Source organism: Zonotrichia leucophrys, chromosome 19, assembly GCF_028769735.1.
Source record: "Zonotrichia leucophrys gambelii isolate GWCS_2022_RI chromosome 19, RI_Zleu_2.0, whole genome shotgun sequence".
Classification (NCBI taxonomy): domain Eukaryota; kingdom Metazoa; phylum Chordata; class Aves; order Passeriformes; family Passerellidae; genus Zonotrichia; species Zonotrichia leucophrys.
Window position 1 is genome coordinate 3677689 of NC_088188.1, and position 26479 is coordinate 3704167.

General features: G+C 46.0%; 2 protein-coding genes across 3 annotated transcripts in view; one reads left to right on the plus strand and one right to left on the minus strand.

The window, feature by feature from the left end:
* Positions 1–1285: 1285 nt before the first annotated feature.
* EIF4H (eukaryotic translation initiation factor 4H) lies at positions 1286–12803 on the minus strand. 2 transcript variants are annotated; one of them, XM_064728983.1, is made up of 7 exons: positions 12664–12803; positions 7234–7415; positions 6239–6303; positions 6032–6131; positions 5308–5373; positions 3278–3436; positions 1286–3153 (listed from the first exon to the last, which is right to left on the minus strand). In XM_064728983.1, exons 1-7 carry the CDS (start codon positions 12720–12722, stop codon positions 3017–3019), a joined length of 768 nt encoding a protein of 255 aa, XP_064585053.1. In that variant the 5' UTR covers positions 12723–12803; the 3' UTR covers positions 1286–3016. The 2 variants fall into 2 exon arrangements, with proteins under 2 accessions (XP_064585053.1, XP_064585054.1); XM_064728984.1 differs by lacking the exon at positions 5308–5373.
* A 1714-nt stretch (positions 12804–14517) lies between these two features.
* MYBBP1A (MYB binding protein 1a) overlaps positions 14518–26479 on the plus strand; it is a 51193-nt gene continuing 39231 nt past the window's right edge. Inside the window, exons 1-15 of the mRNA XM_064729405.1 lie at positions 14518–14994; positions 15161–15256; positions 16071–16154; positions 16531–16605; positions 17023–17130; positions 17959–18149; positions 18437–18604; positions 18789–18906; positions 20209–20498; positions 21144–21251; positions 21837–21962; positions 23303–23506; positions 24159–24267; positions 24671–24758; positions 25796–25947. Coding sequence (XP_064585475.1) covers positions 14671–14994; positions 15161–15256; positions 16071–16154; positions 16531–16605; positions 17023–17130; positions 17959–18149; positions 18437–18604; positions 18789–18906; positions 20209–20498; positions 21144–21251; positions 21837–21962; positions 23303–23506; positions 24159–24267; positions 24671–24758; positions 25796–25947 — 2241 coding nt within the window. The 5' untranslated portion in view covers positions 14518–14670. The remainder of the gene's footprint in view (positions 14995–15160; positions 15257–16070; positions 16155–16530; positions 16606–17022; positions 17131–17958; positions 18150–18436; positions 18605–18788; positions 18907–20208; positions 20499–21143; positions 21252–21836; positions 21963–23302; positions 23507–24158; positions 24268–24670; positions 24759–25795; positions 25948–26479) is intronic.

Here is a 26479-nt window from a genome sequence, read left to right on the forward strand (position 1 = left end):
TCAGTCTGGGCTTTGCCATGCCAGGCTTAGCTTTGAGCAGCAGGTAAAATTAAGCATCACAGGTTAAACCTCAACTGCTTTTCCTGGTAGGATGGGAAGAAAATAATCTTGCTTTCTCCTACAAATCTTAAATGCCACATCCATATATTTAATATAATTCACTGTTGAACAAAAGCTGGTTTGAAAAGCCTCTGCATAGGAAAATGTTCATCCACTGAATTTTTGAAGGAGGGAAAGAAAAAGGACTGGAGGAGTCTGACCCTGAGCCACAAAGGAAGCACAGTGTGGAATGCTCAAAGAAACCAGGCAATGCATGAATGTTTGCAAATGAAAAATTACTGAAAAAAAAAGATGACACAATGATTTTGGATCAGACTGCATTCACTAGTGCGGAACCCTTAACCAAAGCAGTATTAGCAGATACAGAAAAAGCCATCTAGAACAGAGATGACCCATTTGCCACCTCTCTCACTCATCAGGGATCCTTTTCTCCATGCAGTGATGCAATCCCTGCTTCCAGCAGCACCAGTTTGGCAGAGCAGCTGTGGGTAAGTGCGGCAAGAGCTGCAGGGACCAGCTCTCAGCCAGCCCTGCTCCTGAGGGTGACAGGCAGGACAGCCAGGGCAGGACACACTGACTGGGACTCTGCTCAGGCTGTGCTGAGAGCAGCTCTAAAGAGAGGATGGACTGAGTAGCTGGAAGCAGGAACACTTCCCATCCTTTGAGGCCATGGAAAGCAGTAAAACCAGCAGGGAGGTCAGAGCTCATTTCCTCAATAAAAACACAGCTCTGCCTCTTTCAGCTCCCCCTGCAGTGCATGAAAGCACAGGCACAGCCCCAGGGCAGCAGCCTCCCTAACCAGGATGGCTCCTGGGGAATGGGGCAGCTGGAAAAGCTGGAGGAAGTTGGCAGAACAGCAGCACTGATCCTTTACTGTCTCAGCCCTCACACTGCAAGGACACAGCCTGCCTGGTGCTGGCCACAGGGCAGCAGCACCCCCCTGGAGCACAGCCTGATCAGCTGCACACTGCAGGAACTCCAAATCCCACCTTAGCAATGCTCTCAAGTGACACTGAAGTCACAGGACAAACAAGTTGGGCTCATTTCCACCCATGATTAATTTTTACTTCACTGTTCCAGCACTCCTTAGATTAGATTCCTCCCCTTTATCTTTTCCTCTTCCCCCCCTTGTTTTGTATCAGAATGGGACAAATTAACACAATATTTGAAAACTGAGGGGGGGAAAAACATGGTAGAGTAGACTCAAATAAAGACCAATGTTAAATATTACTTAATGTTTTCTTTTATTTAAAAGATCATTCACAAAATACCATATCCATAAATTTATTTTGTTATGAAGCAGAATGTGCTAAGTGTTTGGAATTCTTTTTTTTTTTTTCCTTTGTTTTTACATTTAAAAGTCAACTGTCTTGACTAGAAGTGAGTTTTTTTATATGGGAATTTGTTCTTAAAATCTTTTCCACATTGAAGATGTAAATAGATCAATTATTGGTTTGGAATACAACCACACAAATGCATGTCTGTCTTAAATTAAGTATTAGTGTTAGACAAATGGTTCTTATCTCAGAAGCAGATTAAGTGAAAGGCAGAAAGAAGGAAAGAGTAGTTCTGTAAATTGCTGGGACTCTGACTTACAATGGGAACCTTAGGGAAGAAATTGATCACTAGCAGTGGTGCTGGTAGTGGGGCAGCCGTGCTTCCAACCTCCTCTTGTAAGTACTCTGGGGTGCTGGCTGGTTTCTCTGAAGGCTCTCAGCACTGGCAATGGGGGCCCAAGCTTTTCCCATACACTGGACATGTCCAAACTTCAGTGTGGTAGAACCAGGATTTGGTTTTCAAAATTAATGATCTCTCCTTTTGCTTCAGCCTCCCCTCCCTCCTCCCGCACAACACTGACAAACATTTCAAGGGAAGAGAGGTGTAGTAACAAGAGATGCTTTTTACCCAAACTTCTACATGAGAATCTATAGCAGAAAGATTTCTAATCTGCCCATTTTCAAGGTATTCTGAAAGCTGAGGTGCTAAAACTGTACCCCACTGGGCAAAGAAATACAGGGGATAGTGACGATCAAATACTGCATGGCAAAGTATACACTCCTTCAACAAAAATAAAAAAGTCAATTTTATTTGTAGAAACTTCATTTAAAAATTTACCAAACATGTAAAACCCAAAAAAGTAAGCAGAAAGAGCCAGTGAGCAGTTGTGCTCAAACAGGCATGGCTTTGCAGCACTAACCTTGAGCTCAGAGTTGTAGTAGCATCATACCATTTGGAAGTCAGGAGCCAGCAGGAAGAGGCTGCTGGCAGAGGCTTTATCCATACTGATTCCACCAGCTCTTCACCAGGCTTGCCAGGCAAGGCATCCTTTAAATTGATCCTTCCTGGCAACCCATGTGAAAGGGCAGCTGCCCCCCTTAGTTTCATAAGGGGCTCTGCTGTGAACAGTGACTATCACCAATTGTCATAAATGGTATTTCACTACTTGGTTAGAACTGTAAATTTCTGTTCAACTCATCTGGACTCTTCAGTTTTCCTCTTCAGAGCCACAGCAATACAGAACGAGACATGCAAGTCAGAAGAGGAACACTGAGGAAGTAAAAGGAAACAATACAGGGAAATAACTAAGTCTAACCTGTGCTTCTAAAGTAAAACAAACCCAGAAAGGAAGAAGTGAAGCAGCACCTTTGTCCAGAGACCTCCACACCTGTGGAAGCAGCCACACTGCCTTATCTACTGGCAACTGTGCTGCTTGGAAGGAAACAGAAGAGGGAAACTCAGCACAAAGCAGGCACTAGATACAGCAAAGCCAAGAACGTACTAAAAACCACTTGTTAACAGCTGACATGCATTCACAAGCTCTGTGTTTTCGGTTTCAAAGAGGACAAATACCAGATGGCAGGAATGGTAAACTGCAGGGTTGACATTCCAGCAGAGCTAGTCACTCTGTACTGTCTTGCTTTTTCTCCCGCCTCCCCATTCCCTCTCAACCCCAAACTCAGTCGTGTTCTTTTACTACTTCCTCCCGGGGCTTGGCTCCTCCGAAGATGGCAGAGTTTGGATTGGCTACTTGATTGAGGGGAGTATCGACTGTTCGAGGTTTGAGCTGGAGCCGGGGCCGCTGCGCTCGCTCCTCTGAAAGGAAAAACATTCCACCTGTGAGATCTGCCTGGCAAGGGCAGGAGCTTCAACTGACAACGAAACCAGGAGTGTGTCTCCTTTGAGGAGGAAGAGCAAGGCACACAGAGCAGGATTTTACCTTCTGTAGGCTCTCTGAAGTCCATGGAAGAGCCACGAAGGGGAGGCCCATCTCTGAAGCGACCGGTGCCACCGCTCCCCATGGAGGCACCCGGTGGCCGCCGGTCTCCGGGGCGGGTTCCTCTACCCCGGCCTCCCAGGAAGTCATCATCCTTGAATCCTGAAGATGGAAGACAGTGAATTTAAAGAGCATCTTTTGCAATGTATTTAATGTAGATTTATCTGGATGACTGGAAAGCCATGCTAGTCACCGCTGTCAGTCCAAGGTGGTGCACTCAGAGCCTTTGTCTGCAGACAGATTGTTTCACAGAGCTCCAGCACCTTCTGGAGGAGCTGTTCGGGTTCCATTTGAAACCAAGGATACTATATCAAGTTCAGAAAGTGCTTTATCCACTTAGAGGCTTACTGGGGTGCTGGAGAGTGGGTCAAGTGAGTTTAAAATATGAACCTTGGCTGCAATTTGAGTTTAACATCATGAGTTGAGAGACAGCACTACAGAGTAGTACTCAGACTCAGACAGTACTGAGTGCTTCCATAGCAGATCATCACACTGGCTACAGCCTTACCATGAAATCCACAGGAGCAAATTGGAAAATAGCTGGGGAGTAGTGAAATGCACTTATAAAACAGAGTCAAACCCCAGGGCTGCTTAGCTGTACTATAAACTGGTCAGGCATTTACTAAATTAATTAAAGGGCTGGGGAAAAAATAAAATATAATTAAAAAAAAAAATCAGACTTTAAACTGACTGCATTTCTTCAGTTTATGTATCACAAAAAAGAAGTAAATCAAGAACTATCTATCACTGACCAGAGTTCCAGTCTGTACCAGTGATTACCCTTGAGTATCTGTTCAAGCCCCCACTGCCTGCATTTCAGTTGGAGGAGGATACTTCAGGCTATCAGCATACAGAATATACTCAGATTTTTCAGAAGCTGCCTGGAAGAGAAAGTTGTTTGGTTCCCAAATGAGATTGCCAAATACTGAAGTGGAAAGGAAAGAGTTGCAGAGCTGTCCCTTACTTACTTCAGTGCCAAACAAGCCATCTTTAAAGACTTGATCTAGAGCAAGGCTGTACAACCTGGGAAGAAAAGCTTTTGTAGCAGCTAAGACTGAAATGCTAAACTTTTGGCTCCTGAATCACTCATCCAGCATTTAACAGGCTGAAATGCATCCACATTTGGAGAAGCTGCCAAGGAAGGTATGAAGCTGTGACACAGAATGCTTAGCTCCAAAGGCAGGTTAAGCAGAGCACTGCAGCAAGCTCCTCTCTCCAGCACCATGCTCCAACCCATGCTGGGGACAAGGGCACACTTTGCTTCTCCTGCATCCTTCATTCCACTCACGCAGAGACCAGACACTGCAAAGTTGCACTTGCCAACATCTCTCCATCAGAAAATGGACCAAACCCATGAGTTCAGAGGACAAAAGCAATTGTGTAATGCCACCCTGCATTCTAATAGCTGGAACTGACTGGAAGTTAAGAGCAAACCCAGTGGCTCTGTCACCACCTCCACTCAGCAAGCTCAGTCACTTGCTGCAGCTGCATTACCAAACAGGTCTAAAAGTTCAGGAACATTTTGCATTTACAAGTGCTTTGGAACACTAATCTGACTTTGGAGAAGTCAGTTACTTCAGGGACACACATATAATGACATCACATCTTGAGAAGATGAAAGCCTCTGCTCTGAGAGAGTATCAGCCTTCCTACATGATCTGTCTGTTTCTGCTACTATTCAGAAATTTACTTAGTTGTATGCTTGAGAAATGCTTAAAACAGTCACCCACAGGCTACACCTGGACAAGAATTCTATAATTTATGGCTGTTTCACAGAATTTTCTATTGAGACCTTATTCTATTTGCTCTCAAGGCAACAGAAGATTCCCCATGAGGAATCTCATAACAGCTGTAGGATGTTCAAAGTTGGTACATACAGTAGAGTCAATCAAACCAGTAATGGTGACAAATGAAAATGAAAACATTTCAGTGCCTTTTAGGCTTCCTTTCTGTATAAGTGTTAATACTGATACCAGAATTGAAGTCATCTCTGGACTCCCATCCACCTCCTCTGGATTCTCTGGAACCTCCTCCCATTCCTAGGAAAAAAGCCACAATTGTGTTCAAGTCTGAAGCTGTGGGAAAGACTGAGCAAGGGAACACCAAACCAATGTTTCAGTCCTTCAATATTCAAAGTTATGCTGCTGGAAAATCCTTTTCTTTTGGTACAACCAAGTTCCATTGCACAGGAACAAACAGCCACCAAGAATGAGTGGCCAGAAAAGTTTCTTTAGTGCACATTCAATGGAAACCTCTGGTGAGTCTGGTTCAACCAACCTTCAACTACAGGCAAGAATGTTTTTACACTGGAACAAGAGACATACTCCAAAAATTAGCACTTGTCTACATGTGCTTACTCACTTTTCATACATCATCATAAAATAGTAGCAGATCAGACTGTTGGGCTTATGATTGTCCTCTGCAAGACACAACACATTAGGAGGGGTATTGGTCTCACTTCCTGCGTTAGGAGTGACAACACATCCAGCCTTTGGACACAAAGCACAGCTAAATTTCAGACACCTCAGGAGCAGCAGCAGCAGCTAGTTAGAAACACATACAGATTTACATACAAAACTTCACCTTTCAATATCATCTTCATGTTCACTTGCATGCCTTGTCTCAGCATTAGTCAGCACCAGAAGCCATAACTACAACCATCATATTTAAGAAGCTACTTAGAAAAATGGAAGTCACCTCTGTCATCAGGCCCGCCACCTTTTCTGAAGCCAAAGCCACCTTTATCCTGTTTCCTGCCTTCTGCTATGTCCACTCGGAGTGACCGGTCACCCAAAAGCTGTTAAATCAAGGGGAGAATCTGTTCAGGATGTATCAAAGGGCTGCCAAAGAGTGAGAGACTTCTGCTTGTCTTTGATTTCACAAATTAATTGCAAGTGTACTTACTGCACCATCGTATGTAAGAGCTTCCTTGAGTGACTCCACCTCATCGAACTCTACATAACAAAATCCTGGAAGAAACAAATCTCAAGTTAACAGCACTTTAAAAAGCCTTTGTAAGAGGCTGCTCCTCCTGCATGTCTGCAAATATCTTCCTTCTCTTTTAAACATGAGTTGTGATGTGCACATACAAGATGCACATGGCTCAGAAACCAATCATCATCAACAATGAACACATTTACCTGCACCTGTAAATGATGGGGCAAATCCTGAAAGAGACCTCTGGGCACTCTGTGAATGCCAAGAGCCTAATTCCCTTTTTCACAGAGTTCTCATTACAGATTAGCTCTGATCTATGCCTTCAGACAGCTATTCAGTTGAATATTGACACTTCATTCCTAGAGTTTTTAAACAAGAAATTAAAGTACCTATGTGGTCAGCAGTGTGATTTTGTGTCATCACATCATTTAGTGGACTTGCCCCTTTTCAAAGGCACTCTCTTATCCAAGGTAAGCCTTTTCCATCCCTTAAAGTAACTTACAAATATAGTCTATTTTCTCCAAACAATTCCCATAGCAGTTGAATTTGCATCCTCTAAAACAACTGCCTGAATGGGTTATCTACTTGCCTTTTCTCCCTGTTCACTAAAAAAAGACAAGAGCAGGAGCAATGAGAATCTTCTGATGTAAAGGAATTACTCAGTACTTAAGGTCATAGGATTTAAGGGGGTCAGCTCTGGTAGAATTCATACCAGACAAGGTTTGAGAAAGTTCTGTTATGTCAGGGCAAATATTGACTCGTCCCTCAGGTTACTCTGTATCTCAGGATGATGAAACAGTGACTCTCATTCAAATGATACACTTACACATATCAGTGAATAAGAAAACCTGCCTAAGTCAACATAAAAGCAGAAAACTGTGCTTTAGACTGAAATTCCCTTTTAAAGTGACTTTCTTTCCTACTAATTTTTAATCTACCACCAAAGAGCTCTGAACACTCACCTTTAAATTTGTCTGTTTCCTTGTCTCTGACTAGTCGTACGCTCCTTATGCTGAGATCCTTGAAAATGGCATCTATGTCTCCTTGGACAGTGTTGAAGGGCAGATTTCCCACATAGGCTGTGAAGGGGGGCTCTGTTGGCAGCTCTTTATTTCTGCGGGAACCAAGGCCACCTCCACGAGACCTGTTGGGAAAAGCACACGGTGCCTCTGGAGCTGCACAGCACAGCCGCTCTCTGGGGCCCTGCCCAGCTGCTGTGTTTAGTTCTAAGTCCATTTTCCCACAGCTCTGCTCAGTTTTTCTCTCCTTCTGCCTGTACCTGCCACCTGAAGTGCTGCTCAACTCCTTTGCAGTCTCACCTGATGCAGTACTGCAGTGGGAAATGAATACATTACCAGTGAATTCATTAACAAAGTGATGAATGAACTTCTTAACACACAATTCATTAAGGAAAGCAACCTAAGGTTACCTCTAATGTCACCTGCTCAAAAACATTACTTCTAAAAAAACCCTTATTGGAATCAATTTTAAGAATAATTTATGGCAATGAAGAAATGTATAGCACAGGTTTGTCAGCTTATCTGGAAATTAAGCCGGATCCAATGCTTTTAACTAAAGTGTATATTACCAACACCCACTCTACAATAACCCAAATTATCTTAGCAACATTTAGCTTAAGAGAAACACCTTCCCCTAATTCTGAAGCTGTGGCCATAACTGTTGGATATCTGGACTGGAATGCTTTGAACTGAAGAAAAAATAAATTTGGTTGAACAAGGGGTTCTGAGGCAGAACAAAAATCACGTGCTCTCTGGATGCCCACTTGTTTTGTCTTGTGAATTACAGAGGTAACCTGGGTGGTCCTTTCCTGTCTTGTCCCTCAGTACCAGTGAAACTCTTGGCACTGTGTGCTGAGGAACTAAATTGTACCAGCTAAATTCTTTACTAATGTAACACATCTGTGTGAACTTCCTGCAGAGCCCAGTCTTCAAAAGCCAAGCTGGAATTTCTGTACAGAGAGCAAGGTACATACAGGGCAACCGAAGTCAAAGCTCCTAGACTTGTAAACTATAGGATGCCACTGGTTCCAACACCATTTGTCCCACATAAGCAACCTCTGACCTTTACCTGAAATATCTGCTTACTACTCTGTCCATCCTCCCTTTATCACCTTCTTTTACTGGGCTTTGCATGTGTCTGTTCCCTTTCCCTGAGGCTCCCTGTGCATTTAAAACCACGGTGGAACACAACCTGTATCAAAGCAGGATTTGCCAATCTGACATGGACCAATTAAATAGCTGCAGAGTCCTTCCTAAAATCCAGAAGGTCAAATAATTTTATCATTTCCTTTTATCCTGGCTGGTTGCATGCAGTCAAAAAAATCCATTGGGCAAGCAAGGTCCTCAACAGTATTTTTTTCATTCAAGAATAAATATTTTACTACTAATGAATCAGATAATACGTTAAGCTTGAATAAGATTCCTTAACTCTCTAGGTGAGCCTGTCATTTGTGCCTTATTTAGCAGCTCCATGCAAGAATCATTTGTCACCAACACTATCAACATGCTGCTAAATCTACTTGAACCACAATCTACATATCTTTAATTAGCGTCCACCCAGGTTTGCATTTTAGCATTTTTGACAATATTCCTCATCTGCCTTTGTCTCATTAACAAGTCAAAAACATACTGGAGAACTAAAGCTGTAATAGTTTGGAATTACTTTAGTCAGAAGGCTGAGTTTTAAGGAGGAACTCCAAGAAAGCTGAATTGCTGCTCTAAATAATCCCAAAATACATAAAATCAGTTCCATGCATTTGTCCTCATTTATCATTTACAGCATTAGGAACAGCTATTAACATACCATACATTTAACTTGCATCCAAAAAAAGAAAAATCTTCATGTTTATGTCCTCCAGGAACAACAGAATTGCATTCCAAAGGAGCATTCTCTCCTTGCACAGATGCTCAGGACACTCCCTGAGCTGCCAATCACCCAAAAACCCAGCCTGGAGTTGAGTCTGTGGCCAACAAGGTGGTCAGGACTGCAAAGAGCCCTTTGGAATGAGAAGAGGAACAAGGGCTGGAGGTACCACTTCCATCAGCTCCATTTGGGCACTTCTAAAACCACACTCTCAATCCCCAAAAGGATTTTCTGTGCTACAGACAAACCCCATTTCTCCCACGGGCTGCATGTGTGGAAATCCATGCCCTATTGTGCAATCCAGACTAATTTTAAAGCCACAAAATCAAATATTCTTCTCCAATTTGATATTAAGGCTTTGGTTATCAAATATATAACTATACCTTTAGTATTTAGTTTCCATTTGAAGGTCAATAACTGAGTTTCAAACCAAGTTTCTTATGGAACTCAGGTACAGCAACAGAAAAAGAAACTGTTTCTGTACTTCCCTACATTTTTTCCAACACTGAAACAGTGAAATAAAAGGGCTGACTTCAGTAACAAAACAATGAGATTGGAAGAAGATTCTGTCATTTGCAACAAAGTAGGACAAAAGTAAAAAAATAATTGAAAACACATCTGAACTAGGCAAACCAGATTTCTGAATGAATATCTGCACTTCCCACTCTAAACTTCTGCTTAGACACAATTAGATAATAATAATTATTATGTCCTCTTACTGTGAGAATCTGAAAGACATCACTTGATTTCCTTGTCAGAAAAGCAAAGCAGAAAGCTGAAGAGGAAAGCTTGCTTCTGACAACAGCCCCATAATTAAACTTTGGTGGGCTGAGTTAATTACTTTGGCCATATTGGAGAGAAAACAACTCAACTCCCATCTTAAAGCTATTCTTTTGCAAAGTTGAGCTAGGTCTTCAGCAAAGATCTGTCACAAGTTCAAAATGAAGGCTGTTTTGAAAGCCAGTATCTGAGTTAAAGCCTTTCCCTAGAGATCAAAGCTCAAGATTTGCCTTTTGCACAGCACACAGACAAAGGCCTGCCCTGGGTTTGACATCTGAGCTCTCAGGGCAGCACCAGGATCAGCAGGGTGACAGTGCCAACCCCCAAGACCACAAGACCAAATTCAAACCCAATTTATTCCAGCAACCCAGGACATGTCTGGAGCAAGATTCAGATGTCTTCAGCAAACTGCTTACCCCAGCCTAAAAATGAGGAATAATCTTTGAATCCTAGATGGGTAAGACACAAGATCCAAGCTGCCAGAAGCACAAGGACCAATTCCCATTTTCACTGACCTGTGCAGAACTCCAGCAGGTGAATCTCAACCTTTAGTAGGGAGCCCAGCACTTCCAGCCACACCTAAATCAACAGCCTAGCAGTGAGTTAGGAGTGATAAACACTCCCCTTCTTCCAACTCTGAGCTCTACAGACAGTTTCAGTTTCAACTAGGCCTTGGTATACTTACCTACAGGTTTTCCTGTCACATTTTGGGCTCCAAAACACTTTCTAAAAAGCTTCTAGTAAGCCTTTTTGTCATTTATGTCAGCACCACACTCTCCACTAGGAATAAAGTGACTTTTTCAAGTGATTTCATAATACCCCCTAATGTTATGATTCAGCTTTTAGTCAGTGCATCACTGAACACCTCAGGTGCAGCAAATCCCATCTCATCACACCAGTCATATCTGGATGCTGTTCCACCATTATTTTGATGATGATGAGAAAGAGGCAGATAACTCCCATATGTCAGAACCTGTTGGGCACTGATTTCCCATCTGTCACACTGAAATCCTGTGCTCACTCACTATGTACACCAAAGGTTGTGCAAAATGGAACTTTCACAAAAACTGCTACACCTCAGCTGAGGTTACACTGTTCCTACAGTACTAAAATGAGCAGGAGCCACCTCAAATTAACATGGGATTCTTTAATCAGAACCTTCAAGAACAGTCATGTTTGCACTACACTTCATATATTACAGGACTTCACACAATGTACACAGAGACTAAACTCTGAGTTAGCTATTAGTAACTTAATAGTGATAACAATAAATTAGATAGAGGCATACACTGGACTCTAATATTGGTAGTATCTGATGTTTAGAACTGCAGGTAAATTAGAGTAAGTACATTATCTTACCTGTAAAGACATCTACTGATTTGCAGGATAACTTTAGTTTACCAAGCAAGGATCCACATCTTCCCTGACAGCAAATTTAGGTTCTCTTACAGGAACCTGAATAACGTTTCACCTGGCATTTTATTGCTTCACAGAATATGCCTACACTGACTAGATACAGTGTGCAGCAATATCCGAGTTTATAAAGAGTCAAGTATCACTTTAGGCTGCTGGCAAGGCTATTTTGTTACAGAATTTTAAAAAATAACAGAAATGAGAGTGGCAACATCATCTGTTTGCTCTGGGACATCTCTGAAATAGACACAAAGGGTATCAGTGCATGAAAATGAGCTTGAAAAGGTTAAAGTGTCAGAGTCCTTCCAAAGACAAAAAAAACTTACTGCTGTTCTAACTCCAGCAGCTCCTCCCTGCTGCCTAATGAGTCTGAAACGAAACCAAGTTATTTATCTAAGAGCAGAAAAGGACACGAACACACTTCTGATCAGGAAATACAACCTGGAAGATTAGATTATACAGTAACACACGTGGGAAATTTGCTTACAAAGAAGTTTATTCCACAGATTTATGTCTATTGTTTTATGGCAGAGAAAGTTGTAACAACAGCACCAGCATCCTAAAAAAAACTCAATTGTTTGATTGCACCTTCCTAGCTTGATTAACACAAACTTCTAATTGCGGGTTTTGTCTCTGTGGCTCCTCCCCTAAACACTCTTCAGCAAAGAGACGAGACAAGCCCGATTCCTCGGGATCAGGGATTTGCAGTCAGCACCCGGAGCCCCGGATAACGCAGGCTCCTGGCGCTACTCAGCTCTTTGCGGAGACACCACAAAGGGCTCCCATTTCCTCCCGCCGCAGGCACCGCAGCGCTGCCCGCTCCCGGGGCCGCCTCGGGCCCCGCTCAGCCCTTCGGGGCCGTTCCCTCCGCCCATCCCGGCCCCGCACAGCTCCTCACGGCCTCCCTTGGCTCCGGCCCAGCACCTCCCTAAATCCCCCCTGCACTCGCCTCCGGGACGGCGGGAACAGCGACCCCCCCTTCCTCCCGCCCCTTCCCGGCGCACCCGAGCCGCTCGGGCCCGGATCCTGCGGCCACAGCCGGGACCCCTCCGGAGCGCAGCCCCCGCCCCGCCGCACAAAGCGGGGCAGCGGATGGGCACCCCCAGCCCCGCGGGAGGGCGGGCGGGGGGCAGAACGAGCACAAACAGTTCTCAGAGGCGGCGCCCCCGTCCCGCAACCCCCGCCCGCCATCCCCGCCGAGCGGGGCAGGCCGGGCCCCGCGGCCGCGCCCCTGCCTCGCGCGGCCGGGGCCGCTGCTTCCCGCTGCCGTCCCAGCTACGGGGGGAACCCCGAGCGCCGCCCCCGGCCCCGCTCACCCGCGGCCGCCGCCGAAGCTGCTGTAGGCCCGGTCGTCGTAGGGATCGAAATCCGCCATCGCCGCCGCGGCCTCGTCCCCGTGCGAGCGTGACAGGACCGCGCCCGAGGACCCCGCAACGCTTATATACGGCGGCGCGCGGGCCGGGGCTGCCCCGCGCGGTGCCTGCCTCCAGCTCCCCGCCCCGCCGGGGCTGTCCGCACTGCTGCCTGTCGGGAGGCGCACGGCGCGGCTCCCTCTCGTCGGCTCTGGGACGGGATCCGCCCGGGGATGCGCTCGGTGTCTGCTCTGCGATCTGCGCGGGATTTACTCGGGGATCTGCTCCGGATCTGCCGGAGGATCTGCCTGGGATGTGCCCAGTGTCTGTGGGGGATCCCTCGGGGATCGGCCCGGGCTGCGCTGCGGTGAGCGTTGGACGCTCCAGTGCTGATCCAGGGCCAGCCCGCGGCTCTCACTGCCCGAGCATCCCGCTGTGGCTGCGGGCAGGGATAACAAGGCTCATGGAAATGGATCCTGCTCCAGGTGTCACAGTCATCCACAGTGATCACAGGGATGGATCCTGCCCCGAGGTGATTCCCTGCACTGCCGCGCGTGTCTGGCAGCCGCACGCAGTGTTCACAGGGCTGCTGGAGGATGGTGCTGGATTTTATTGCAAATTGCGACAACGGGCTGTACCCGAGAGCTTCACAGTCTCCTTAAAAAATATCATTTGTACCAGCTGGTTTGTCTCCTTTCGCCAGGCCATAATTTAATGTTTTCTAATAAAACCACACCACGGATTCTCATAGGATAACCAACAATGCCCACGCCTCATGTCCGTGACCCTGCGCTGCCGATCCCGGCTCACCCCGCAGGCTTTGCCCCTCTGTCCCGGGCCAGCCCCTCGGGGACAGCATCCAGTCCGGATCCTGGATCGCAGCCTCCCTCCAGCGACACGAACCGGGTGAGGGAAGCCAGGGAGCCCCTGGGGCAGGGCAGAGAAGGAGGATTGAGTCCTGCGGAGGAGCAGGGCTGGGGGCCAGGGAGGGAACGTGGCGCTGAGAAAAGCGGGGTGTTGTAAAATGTGGGAATATGTCAAGATTATCTTAAGTAGTAATGTTCTTTAATGTAAGATCTTTGCATACTTTCAGCAAGAAAGGAGACCCAAGCCGTGGGGCAGGCAGCAGCCAGCATCACTTACTCAAGGACATCCTGGAAATAATGAGCATGAAGGATGTAGTAAATTCGGATTTTGGTGTAGGTCTGTGTATACTTTGCTAATTTAGGAGAAGACTATTATAGCTGATCTATGTCCATTATAATTCTAAAGACCCTGTGAAGACTCTTCCCCTCAGCATGTGGAAAACTTCAAGGTAGCTGAGGTTATAAACTTGTAAATTACAAATCAATCCCGATACATGGGCAGTACTTGGAAAGTTACTAACTCTGAACTGAGTGTAAACAATGGAGTGAAAAGCCCGGTGGGGTGTGCTGGATTTGTGGAACACCACCGAGCACCGTGGCTCACACAACTCTGAAATAATCCATCAATGTGTCCGTCCAGTGTGTCACGACTGGCTTGCGGCACCCCGGGAAAGCAATCCGAATTTGTGGGATGAGGGGTTGAAGGAGCTGGGTGGAAAGGGCGGCCATGAGGGGAGCGGGGTCTGAGGGGACAGGGGTGGGAAGGGCGGCCATGAGGGGAGCGGGGTCTGGACAGGGGTGGGAAAGGCAGCCATGAGGGGAGCGGGTCTGAGGGGACAGGGGTGGGAAAGGCAGCCATGAGGGGAGCGGGGTCTGAGGGGACAGGGGTGGGAAGGGCGGCCATGAGAGGAACGGAGTCTGAGGGGACAGGGCTGGGAAGGGCAGCCATGAGGGGAGCGGGGTCTGAGGAGCTGGGAGGCGCCGAGGGGAGCGGGCTGAAGGGTCATGAGGCGCTGAGGGGAGCGGGGCTGAACGGCCATGAGGCTCTGAGGGGAGCCGGGAGGAGCTGAGGGAACGGGGCTGAAGGGCCGTGAGAAGCTGAGGCATGGCCATGAGGGGAGCGGCACTGAGGTACCGGGGGGACCGAGGAGTGCGGCTCACACGGCGGCCGAGCCCGTCCCGCGGCGGCCGCGCTGCCCCGGAAGAGGCGGAGCGGGCGGGCGGCCCCACGTGCGGCAGCGGTGGCGGCATGGCGGTGATGGAGCAGACGGAGCCGCGGGGCGGCGGCGCGGCGGTGACCGACCCCCGCGGGGTGCTGCGGCAGGGCCGCGCCTTCCTCGACTTCTTCTGGGACATCGCTAAGCCGGAGCAGGAGGTGCGGCTGGCGGCCACGGAGAGCCTCCTGCGGCACCTGCGGGAGGGCAAGAAGGTGAGGCGGGGGCCGGTGGGTGCGGGCGGGCAGTGGCTCCTCACACGGCTCATCCCTCCGCTCCCGCTTGGGCAGTGCGGACGGGGCACGGGCCGGGCCCGGGGGTCTGGCGGCCGGGCCGCGCTCGGGGCAGCCCGGACACCGCCCAGCTCGGTCTCTCTTGCAGGATGATGAGCTCAAGTACACCCTGAAGCGGCTGGTGGAGGGGCTGGGAGCCACCCGCGAGGCCGCCCGCCCGGGCTTCAGCTTGGCCTTGGCGCAGGTCAGTGTTCCCCAGCGCGGGTCAGAACCGTCGGCAGCCTCTGTCCATGCTTGGGGTCACTTTTGCTGTCTGTGCAAGGCTGGAGGACTCCCTTCTGTGCACATGGGAGGCAAAGCTCTCACAATAACCGTACTGGTTTTAAATGGTGCTACTCTGCTTTAGAAACTTACAAAGTTATGAAATATACCAATATCACATTCATACTACGGAAGTTAGTCCTGTTTCAAGGACTTTGATTTACAAATTTTGACCAAGTTTTCCATTATTCTGCATTTAGTACTATTACTACTTCTTAAAACTAGCTTGCTCTTGGTCTTGGTTGGTTGATGTGGGATACCTGCCCTTCCTCTAGACCAGATTGCTCCAAGTCCCATCCAGCCTGGCCTTGAACATTTCCAGGAATGAGCAGCCACAGCTTCTCTGAGCAACCTATGCCAGAGCCTCACTGCCCTGACAGAGAATGATTTCTTCCTAATATTTAACCTAAATTGGCCTTCTGTCAATGTGAAGTCATTCCTCCTTGTCCCGGCTCTCTGGGACTCCAGAGTCCCTCTGCAGCTCTCTTGGAGCCTCTTTAGGCACTGGGAGAAACTCTGAGCTCTCCCTGGAGCCTTCTCCAAGCTGCACAACCCCAGCTCTCCCAGCCTACTTCTTGTTCTATACATCTTTACTGATCTGGTTGTCTTTATTCTGGCCTGATAAAGCAGCACATCTGCTGCTGTGCTGAACAACTCTTCAACTCTATTTTACCTTAACCCAAGGTAATGTCATGAAATGGAAGAACTGCAAACAGCTATTCCATCTCTCTCCTCAGGTTTTGCAGGCTTTTGAGGAAATTTCACTGTGCAGCATTTTGGAGCAGATAAAAGAAAAACACAATCTGGAAAAAGTGAAAAAAGTAAGTGAGCTCATGGCAGCATTTGCCAATTGCTACTTTATTTGCTCTCTGTTCTTTGAAGTCTTGGTGTATAGTGTAGTTTTGGGGTTCATGTGACTATAATGATATAATAAATATTTCTGGAAATTGGAAGTTGTCATTGTCATCTGGCCCTGTTTTAGCTGAGATTTATCAGTGTGATGAACAGGTACTATGGGACAGTTCTTACACATTGTGCAGGGAGTTGCTTTTCATTGTGTTCTCTTCCCATGGTGGGCTCTTCAAGGCTGGATTTTCCTGCCATCTTGCTCCACTGATTGTGTAGCTGCATGTGAGCTCTAAGCCTCTCAGGAAAGTAGAATTTTACCTGTTTTGCTTTTTTTTTTCCCCCTTTCAGAAACTTGTGAGAAATGCAGCTTTTGGGAACTTTTTTGGAGTGATGGCTCTGTTCCAGTCTGGGCGGCTTGTGAAGGTAAAACTGCTGTCAGGTGTGTCAGTTCTGCTCCTGGGGCTTAGATGTGGAAAGAGAATGACAGAGAGAGGCTGGGTCACTGGGTAATCCATGCAGTGGCACTTGAAGCATCAAGTTCAACATTTCTATTGTGCCATCCATGGACTCTTTCTGCCTTTTTAAAGTCTGTTCCTGAGCAGAATGTAGGAGCTGTGTCAAATAGTGCAGGAGGCTTCTACCTCTTCTGGAAGGAGGGGATCTGTTGTCATATCCAGCTGGAAAACACAATTTTGGAAAAAGCTGAGTGACCAATCAAGAAACAAAATTGTCTTTCTTATTACAAGTAGGCATAAACATCTAAAGAGTGGATTATCACCTGAGCCTTCAGCTGAATTTCTGATTTATGTCCTCTGGTTTTGGCTTATCTTTCCTTTGTAGGACCGGAAAGCTCTGCTGGAGAGCATCCAGCTTCTGCAGCAGCTGACAAATCACCAGACACACCTCAGAGATCTGCCACGCAAAACTCTCATTGACATCACCTCTGAGGTGCAGGCACAGCGTGGGGCTGGGGGCTTGTGGGGTGGGAGGAAGAGAGGGCTTGGCTTTGGGGTCAGATTTTCCTTTAGTTTGTTCATAGCTGGAATTTATAGGGGGTGTGGAAGAGTGTAAACTGTGGGAGCTGTCCCTATGTTGCCTGTGGTTGTGTTCTGGGAAGGATGCTCTGGTTTAGCTTGGTTTGGTTTCATCATGGACGATCCCACAGCCTGTTATTTCCCATTTAACTTGCTTGGATTATGTGTTAGACCATGTGCTCCTTTGGACAGATTAATGCTGAAAACTCTGAACAGCAAACCACCTTTTTTATGCAGCAAACCTGGGCCTAAGGTTGAATTTTGGGCTGTTGGGAATGAAATTATGTAGGGATAAGGAGTAAAGAGCTCTGAGTAGGTAGTAAAAGAAAAGAGTTTATTTCCTTTTTTTAAACTGGATATTATTTGTAGACATGAAGACTAGCAGTGTTAAATAAAAAGAGAGCGTTTCCTTGTCCCTGGGTTGCCTGGCTGTACAGGCAGAGCAGTCAGACAGCAGGAGAACAATTGCAGCTGGAGTCAGTTGACCAGAATTGCTGTGTGGTGACAGCGTGCTGTCCTGCTCCCCATGGTTCAGCACCTGGGACTGTCTGGCACTCATGGACACATCCATTATTTATTATTCATTGTGTCACCATAAAGACTATTTCTAGAGTTTCCAGAACACTGCAAGCTTTTAGTAAAATGTCCTCCAGTGCAGATACTTTAATGTGCTTACTTCACTGCAAGTTAGTAAAATGCCCTCAGGTATTTCTCACATGCTCTCCCCCTTGCTCCTGTCTAGGTACCTGAAACTGTGTTTGAGGAGGTCCTGTTTGACATCTTGCAAGGTGACCTCTCTTCAGCCTTCACATCTCCAGAGAACCTGCACCTTTTGCTTGTGGGCATGCAGAAGTTCCCTGGTGTTCTGAAACCTAAAAAGTTGAAGAAGCTGTTTGGCTCATCTACTGTTGTAAATAAGGAAAATGTTTCCAGGTAAGTTCTTAAATAAGGAGGTTTAAATGAACATTATTTTCCTCTTGGCTAGGAGTGAGAGAAATGTGGCTGTGATTCTGATTCCTGCTTGTATTTGCCACTGCAGGTGCTGCTAAGGGTTAGGTGTTAATTGTTCTGCAGATTCCCAAGTTATAGTTGTGTCATTTCTCCCAGGAGGCACAGCCTGCAGTTATTGGGAAATGTTCTGTGTCTTTCAGCAGGATCAATTTGGCCTTCAGCAATTGCCTTTCAGGTCAGGTCTCACATTATTTTATTTCTTCTTCTAGACTTGTAGAGCTTCTGAAAAGTGCTGCCAAGTCTGAGAAGGAAGACAAGAAATTGCCCAGTGTAGTGTTTGATTTGCTCCAAGTTGCACTGAAGGAAGGCGCCTTTGAACTGTTCTGGAATGAAGTTGTGGAGAATGGGCTGTTGAAGGAGAAATCAGGACCTGTCAGGTTTGTTTTAACGTACACTGTGTGCTGTTTCCCATGTTACCCTTCTGTTTCTTGACCCAAAAGTTTTGACTTCATGTCCCTGCATGCTCCTGTACCTGCCCCAGCCCTTCCTCTCTGTGTGAGCCCTGTGTGTGGGTTTAGAGCTGTGCTTTACCCTGAGGGAATGTTCTTTGTTCCCCCTCAGTCACATGTGCTACCGATTGCTGGGCAGTGCCCTCCCCTCACTGTCCCTGGAGCAGCTGCAGGTGGTTCTCAAGGGGAAGGTGATGCTGCACTATGGAGAGCACGTGGTAGCAACTCAGGTAGGTCTTTGAACAGCTAAAGGCCGTGTCTTGAGCACAAGGAAGTCTCTGCCCCACTTCTAGTTTCAAATCATCTTGTATAAAAAAAGTTGATGTCATTTTAGACATTGAACTCTTACTAAAAGCAAGGTTAGTGTATTGGTTACAGTGGAGTGAGTATAGTCTGTGTTTGATGGTCATTGCCTGTTTTAAGGGTGGAAACTGTTCAGCACTGCCTCACCTGCTTTCATTGCTGCTGCCAGGAAAGCTGTGATGAGGGGGGAGGCAGAGGAAGGGCAGCCCTCAGCAAATTGACAGTGTCATGTGTTGTCCTTTAACAGTCCCTTTGCTTTTGTGTGTCCAGAAGCTCCTTTTTGTTTATCATTGTGCTGGGTGTTGCATGAACATTGGAAGGCAAAGACAAAAAGGGACAACTCGTGCTTTTGTTTGTTAGTGCTTGTTTCAGTAAGCACATCTGAGGTTTTAGCACAAAAATTAGAATTGGATTTGGATTTGGATTTTGAAGCTCCTCTTCCTCTTCCCTACTGGGAAGCCAGCAAACAGCACAAGCCTGCAATAAAGAGAGGAAAAGTAAAAGGGGAGCACTGATAAAACTGGCTTTTAGCTTGGCTTTTTGTGGTAACACAATCCCAAACCTCCTCACATGTGCCCAGAAATAGTTGTTATATCTTGGGAGAGATAGGCCTGTGTGATCTTCTTGTTCTGTTATCAGAGCAGCCACAGGTATGTGGGTTTGCTCTGCAAATGCTGCATACCATGGTGCCTCCCTAAATGGACCAGCTTTCTCCAGGATCTATCCACTGGCTCAGTAGTTTTCCTATTTCTTACTTTTTGTGCTTGTTGCACAGTAAATTAGGCTGTGATCTTCCATGTGCTTCAATTTTGTTTTTACTTGGTTCTTGTCAGAAATCCCTGAAGACAATGAGGTTAAATGGAAGAAGCTGCTAATATTGTTGATGATGAGAGAATAGAAAAGATCTTTGTTTGAATTTGATTCTGGTTTTGGGGTTTGTTTTGTTTCTTGACATAGGTTGCTTGGAGAAGTAAATGCTGTTACCTTGTAGTTTCTTATGGGATTCTGGTGATTGTTGGAGATGGAGCTAGACAAAGCTGGAGTCTGATATCTACTGGCAATTTTCTTCCTGATTCCACTTTTTTAATCAACAAGGGAGTAAATAAACCTGATTCACTTGAGAGGTCCCTTCCAACCCAGGCTATTCTGTGATTCTATGATTTTTATTTACAGAGCCATTCAGTCTGAGTGTGAAGTTGCTGACCTGCATCTTTGACCATGTTTTTCAGTCTCCCCAGGGATTTAAGTTTGCTATGGAAATGGAAGGATACATAGACACATTTCTGAGTGGCTGCGATGACCCAGAGAGGCAGCTGGCTGTGATGATGGGCTTCTCTACCCTTACCAATCAAGGGAGGCCAGTGCTGTTGAGTGCTTCCAGGGTAGTGAAACACCTGCAGGCGGTGGCCTTGCACAAATACATCAGCTGGCTCAAGGACATGTTCCTCAGGCCAGACTTGGACTGCTGTTTAGACTTCTCAAGTAACCGGCAGAAACAGAACCGGCAAAACGCGGACATGTGAGTACAGGGGTACTGCACCTTCCTCTCAGCATCTGCTGCTTCCCTTGCCAGGAGTTCACAATTGTTTATTTCCTCTGTCTCAGAAAGTTTAGCCCCAGAATCTGACTCTTTCACTGGGATAAAATTCAATTCTGCAAATTCTGCAATCATATTGAGAGCCAGCCAACCTACCCAGAGCAGACTGGATCACCAAAAGAGCCTTTTCTCTTCTTTTTCTAGTCCTGACAATTGCTTTGGAGAATATGTCCCATGGCTTCCTCTTTCACTACAGCTTCTCAGGTCTTTGTAGGAATTGTGCCTCTCTTACCCCTGTGTTAGACACTGTGGCATTCAGGCCAGGTTATGTGTTACCTGGCACCTGTAAACCTCACTCTGCTGACTGCTGCAATTCTTGAAGTGCTTTTTGCTCATCTGCAGACTCACTGGGGGATAAATAGATCACCTTTTGCATAGTAAAAAGCAAACTTGAGAAGATTATATCTCTTCTTTTGCACCTATTGCTTTGTTACTACATAACTTTGCCAGTTTTAGTGTAAAGTCTCTAAGAATCTCTAAGTCACCTCCTGATGCAGTGGATTGTGCAGTGTATTTATGTTGGGTTAGTGTTCAAAGTGCTGATTGTGTTCTCCTTCTTATTCAAAGAGCACAACAGAAGATTGCTCGATTGAGAAGATGGATCATGCACAGACTGGTTAACATCATTGAAAGTGCCACCAGAAAAGAGGAGAGCCTTGTGATGGACATTGCCAGGTGAGACTGATGTAAAGGCACACGTGCTTGGGATAATTGTGTGTGGCTCAACAGCAGTATTCTAGATAAGCTGTCCCCATGACACTGAGCAAATCCAGTAGTGGAAGTGCCCCATAATAAATAATTTAGGAGACTAGGTTTTGTTTTCAAAATACCTTCTGCATAATTGGACTAACATGTATCATAAGTAGTTGGCATTCAAAATCACATTAGTCCCATTTATTTTCAATAAATTTTCCATTCCTATTTGTCTAAACTGCTTGAAGATACTATTTTTAACATCAGGTCTTAATAAGTATTTATCTGTCACTTAAACTGCCTTGGAGAGTATGACCCATATCTGACAGTCTTAGTATTGTGTTTTGTGGCCTTAAGTGTTGATGCTTCACTTTTGTGAAGTCCTGAGCATCTTGTTCTCTTCTTTACCCTGTGTGTCTTGAGAGAACAGTCTCATTGTAAATAGTGCTTTTTTCAGTGCTTGGACTTCCTTGAATGTGGAGCTGTTTGGTTTGCATGCATGGGCTGATTTTGCTTTGTTATGACCAATCTGGGTTTTCATTCTGTTCCTATTGCTGTCTATTCTAGGTTTTGCTTCTTCCATGCTTTCTTTGTTGCTAAGAAGAAGAATTCCCAGGTAGCTGAGGCTGGTGTCCTTCCATCAGAGCCCCTGAATGAACGGGACCGTACAGAGACAGAAAACTACTTCTTTGGGTAAGGATTTGATTGCATGCTTTAGGCTTGGAAATTTCTCTTTTTTTCCTGAGGATAAAATAAGCTTGTGAATGGTGGGGCAAGAAGTTTGAGATGCTAGGCTGTCATTGGAGCATTTCTTTGACTCCAGCACCAGGAAATGGCTTTTTTATGGAGATGGATTTTTCAAAGATTGTGTTTTGTCCATGACAAATGAGTATATATGAGATGATGAGTAAATGTGAGATTATATGGCCGGTGTGGAGTTGAGCTCTGTGGGATCTCAGCACCTCAGGACTGAGGTGCCGAGCCACAGAGACCACCCTTGGGGGGCTCGGAAGTCCTGGAATGTTGCCAGAAGTGTCTGGTGGCAGGACTTTGATCCTACACGGGAGACGACACCTGTATGAGGATAGGAGGGTTTCACCGGGGTGAGTGGTGAAGGGATTAGTTAATTAGAGGGTGAGACACAGGGTTTAGGATTTCTGTACAGGGGGGTTTAGAGAAGTAAGATGGAGGAATTGGGGCGTGTCCTGTCCTTCTTCTTCTTCTTCTTCTCCTCCATCCTCTGTGGTGATGGTGGCACTTTGGGATTGGTCATTACTGAAAGTGCACCGGACAATAAAAATAAAAAGGATTGGGGAAAAATGATAAATATTGTACACGTAACCATGGGTATAAAGATAGGTGACTGTCCGGAGGGCAGCACAGTGTGCTCATGGCTGGCTGCTGAGCAGAGCTCTGTCTGGCCGAAAGAAAATCTTTTAGATAAACAATTAATAAACATAAAGACCGAAAGAAGAACTGAAGCCTCTTCTCGTCCTTTGATATGCGGGCTGCCCCAAGGCCACTCCGGGCCTTTCCAGGCCCTTCAAACAGCCGAAAACCGGACAGAGCTCATACTGCTTTTCCCATAGAATTTCCATTGCCTCTGGGGCAATCTAGAAGGGGAAGGACCCAAGAGAGAGGTGCTGGGGTTGTGCTGGTGGATTTCTGGCCACTCTGTGTGAGGAGCTGGTGACTCCACAGCCCTGCCTGTGCTAAGGAAGACAGAGTTGGTGATAGATGCTTTTAGATGATTGCCAAACCTCAGTAGAAGGAAAGCAGAGGACATGGTAGGACACAGAGTGAGAAGCAACTGAGATTAATAGTGTCCTTGAGAGCACCAGGTGATTTGGGGCCACCAAGATAATGAGCTCTACACTGCTGTCTTGGCTACATGTGTGGGTTGAAAGTTGGGCACTGTCAGTCTGGGCTGCAGTGAGTGACAGAGCTGTGGGATGAGAGTGCTTTGCTGGTGGGTGTTATTTTGGTATATTTGGTTCCTCTGACAATAACATGGTGTCTGTCTTTCTTTGCAGGTTACTTCAGACATTAAACACCCTGCCTGTCTTGGGGGATACAGCAAAGGCTGCAGCCTTGAGAGAGAAGCATGTCCATGGTGTGACTGCAGATGGGAAGCTGTGGATCTTTCTCCTCGTTGAGTATGCCAACAAGCTGCTCTCCACTGAGCATGTCAAAGCTGTGAAACCTTTCACCAAGGAACAGAGGGATATCTGGGAGAGGTGAGATGCTTGGGAAACTGGGTGCTGGGTTGGTGAAGTGAGAAAGGTGGGAGCCCTGATCTTGGTTTCTCTTTAGGACAAGGAGATGTTGTGTTCTCTTTGCCTTGTGATGTTCTGCTTGCTGTAGCACAGCCATTTCACAGGCAGTGGCAGTTGGTTTTGTTCCCTTTGAGTATCCTGCACCTGGCTGGGTTTCAGAGTATCTTTCTGTTTCTTTTCACCCCATTCCTTTCTCCCTCTTCCTCTTCCTTCTATGTGTTAACTATGTGATAGCCATATCCTTTTCTATTTTTGCTCATAGTCCTTCTCCCAAACATGATTGTAACCATCTGCTCATCTTTTCTCTTAATAATGCCTGTACAAACATCTCTGTGATTCTTTTCTGAGAGTCTTTTTGACTCCCTGTAAAGGTCTAGCCTTGGCTGTGATATTAGGAATGTAGTCTGTGCACAAGTGCAGTTTTTTTATAACCCACATTCAGTCAGATACTATTATTGGGTTAAGATTGTGTACTGAAAGGGAATCCAATGCCAAGAGATGAAATGTTAAGTACACAAAACAGTACTCTAGTTTTGGTCATGTTTTTAGTCTGGTCATATGAGATGATTTGCTGTTGTAATTGTGAAAAACTCAGAGAGATTTCTTTCTTCAGAACACTTCAGTCTGTGAAGAATCTGCAGAAAAAGGAAAACAAATCAGACAGTGCCAAAGTTGGTGCTTTCCAACAACTTCTGCTTTCAATGGCCATTCATCTTTTCAAGGTAACATCTCTGATGAATACTTCTCTAGTATAGAATAGGCTGATAATAGCTGGGCTTTCTGAACACCAAGATGGGGAGTTTCTCTCTGTTCAGAGATCCAGCCTTTCAGAACCTCTGGCTTCTGAAAGTGGGCAACTGACAGTTAATAAGCTGTAATTCTTACACTCTCTGTAGACATGTAGTGGGCAAAGCTTGGCCTGACCATTAGTTTTGCCCGTGATTTGCTGCTGACTAGAGCAATTTTTACTTAATTTCATGGGGGCTTTTTTGCAAAAGAGTTGCAGTAGGTGATTGTATATTTGTACCTGTTTAGAGTGGTCCTTAGATTTGGAGCATGTTCCTTCTGTTGTTGTTGGTAGTGGGGAGTTCTGAGCCTGTTTCCTGTCTGCTTGTGTTCAAACAGAATCAGTCTGAAACAGTGGAGGTTCTGAGTGACCTTCTGAACTGCACAGAGAAGGCCTTCAGCAAAGAAGCCAAGAAGAAGAAGGCTGGTGAGTCCTTCCTGCAGAAGGAAAGGGAGTGGGATTGTTAGTGGTCTGTCAAAGACAGAAGATGGCAGTTTGCATTAGTGAAGCACTCTGCACTGCTGCTGGCTTGATGCACTTACCCCAGGAGATTCCCTTCTTCATTCTCTTTCCATTCTAAGTTGTGTGCTCCAGCTCTCTGTGTGCCCTGTCAGTGGGCTGGGTTCCTGTGTGCCCTGGGAAGGAGAGCTGAGCTCCAGAGCTGCCCTTGCTTGGGTGAGCACTCCAAGGGAGTTCATTCTCCTTGAGGCTCTGCTCTGTGTGGGCCAGAGGCTGGTGCTGACCTGGTGGTGTCTGCCTGGCAGAGCTGTGGGCTTGAACACCCAGCAGGCATCAAACATGTTTTATTCTTAGCTTGAGTTCTGAGCAAGCTGAATGTGTCCTCTGTGTGAACACAGCATGTTTGGAGATGGAGGCTGGTCCTTGTTTAGGTCCTCTAGGTTGGGACTTGACCAGAAAAAAACTTGGCTTGATCTTTTGATTTCCTCTCCAACTGTGCTCTTGTTCTCCTGAGATCTGTGTAAATCAATTTAAGCCACTGTGAAAATAAAAGCTGTAATTCCTTGGTGGTTTGGTTGGTTGTAGAGCAGGATTCCCAGGCTTTTGGACTAAAGGACGAATTTCAAATGCCATCACTTTTCATGGGCTGCTGGGACTTCTGATTTCACTGGAAACATTATAAAATGCTTATACTTTTGCTGACCAGCTGCTTTAATGTGACCAAGTAGGTGTCAGGCAACTTGCAGAACTGCTAATCTAAGTAATGATTTAATAAACAATAGCTTTTGTTACCTGGTAAGCCTTTGCAGTGGTCAAAAACCATTTCAAACATGTTTCTCCCTGTGGTTTCTCCCTCCCAGCCTTCTGGTCTGTGTTGCTGAGTGGTACTTTTAGGAATCAGCTAGAAGGACAATTTTAATTTTTATTCCTTGGTGAAATTTTTCTGTAGTTTCTTACTGATATACTAATGCCTCTTGCTGCCATTGTTTGTTTGTCCTGTGCAGACAGCTCAGAGCCAGGATGGGTTGAGGTGATGGTGGAAATCCTTCTCTCCCTCCTTGCCCAGCCCAGCCTCCTCTTACGTCGGATTTCCAAGAGTGTGTTTGTGTGGATTTGCCCCAGCCTGACCAAGAGGGGCTTGCAGCTCATCCTGGATGTAAGTGAGGCACTCGCAGGGCCTTGTACCGTTTGCCTGTTTTGTCCCTAACACATGTATGTACAAGCATGTCTCGATTTTGGGTTTAATTTAAAGTCTCCTTGATTTAGGAGCTGTCTGATAATGTGTGCTGCTGAATTTGAGCTGTAATTTAGAGAGAGTTTAGGCTATTTTTTGTTTTTGTGGGGGAGGAGTTTGGTTGTTTTTTTTACAGGAGCCTGAGATCTGCTAACTTCAAGCTGTATTATTTGATGGTTTTAGGCTGAAGAAATTCCTGGGTCAGTTTATATAACTGTTAGATTTTATATGTGAGTATAAATGGTAAAATTTCTTTTTCTTAGAAAAGTTCTTTTTTCATAGAAGTGCTAAAAATAAGTGACACTAAAAATCTGAATTGGTCATACCACTAGGAAAGGTGATGCCTACTGAGAAAATAATATGTGGATTGCAAACATGGGCTGTCAGGTACTTTGTGATGAACCTAATACTTCACTTGGAACAAGCCAAGGTGTATGATGCCACCAGCCTCTTC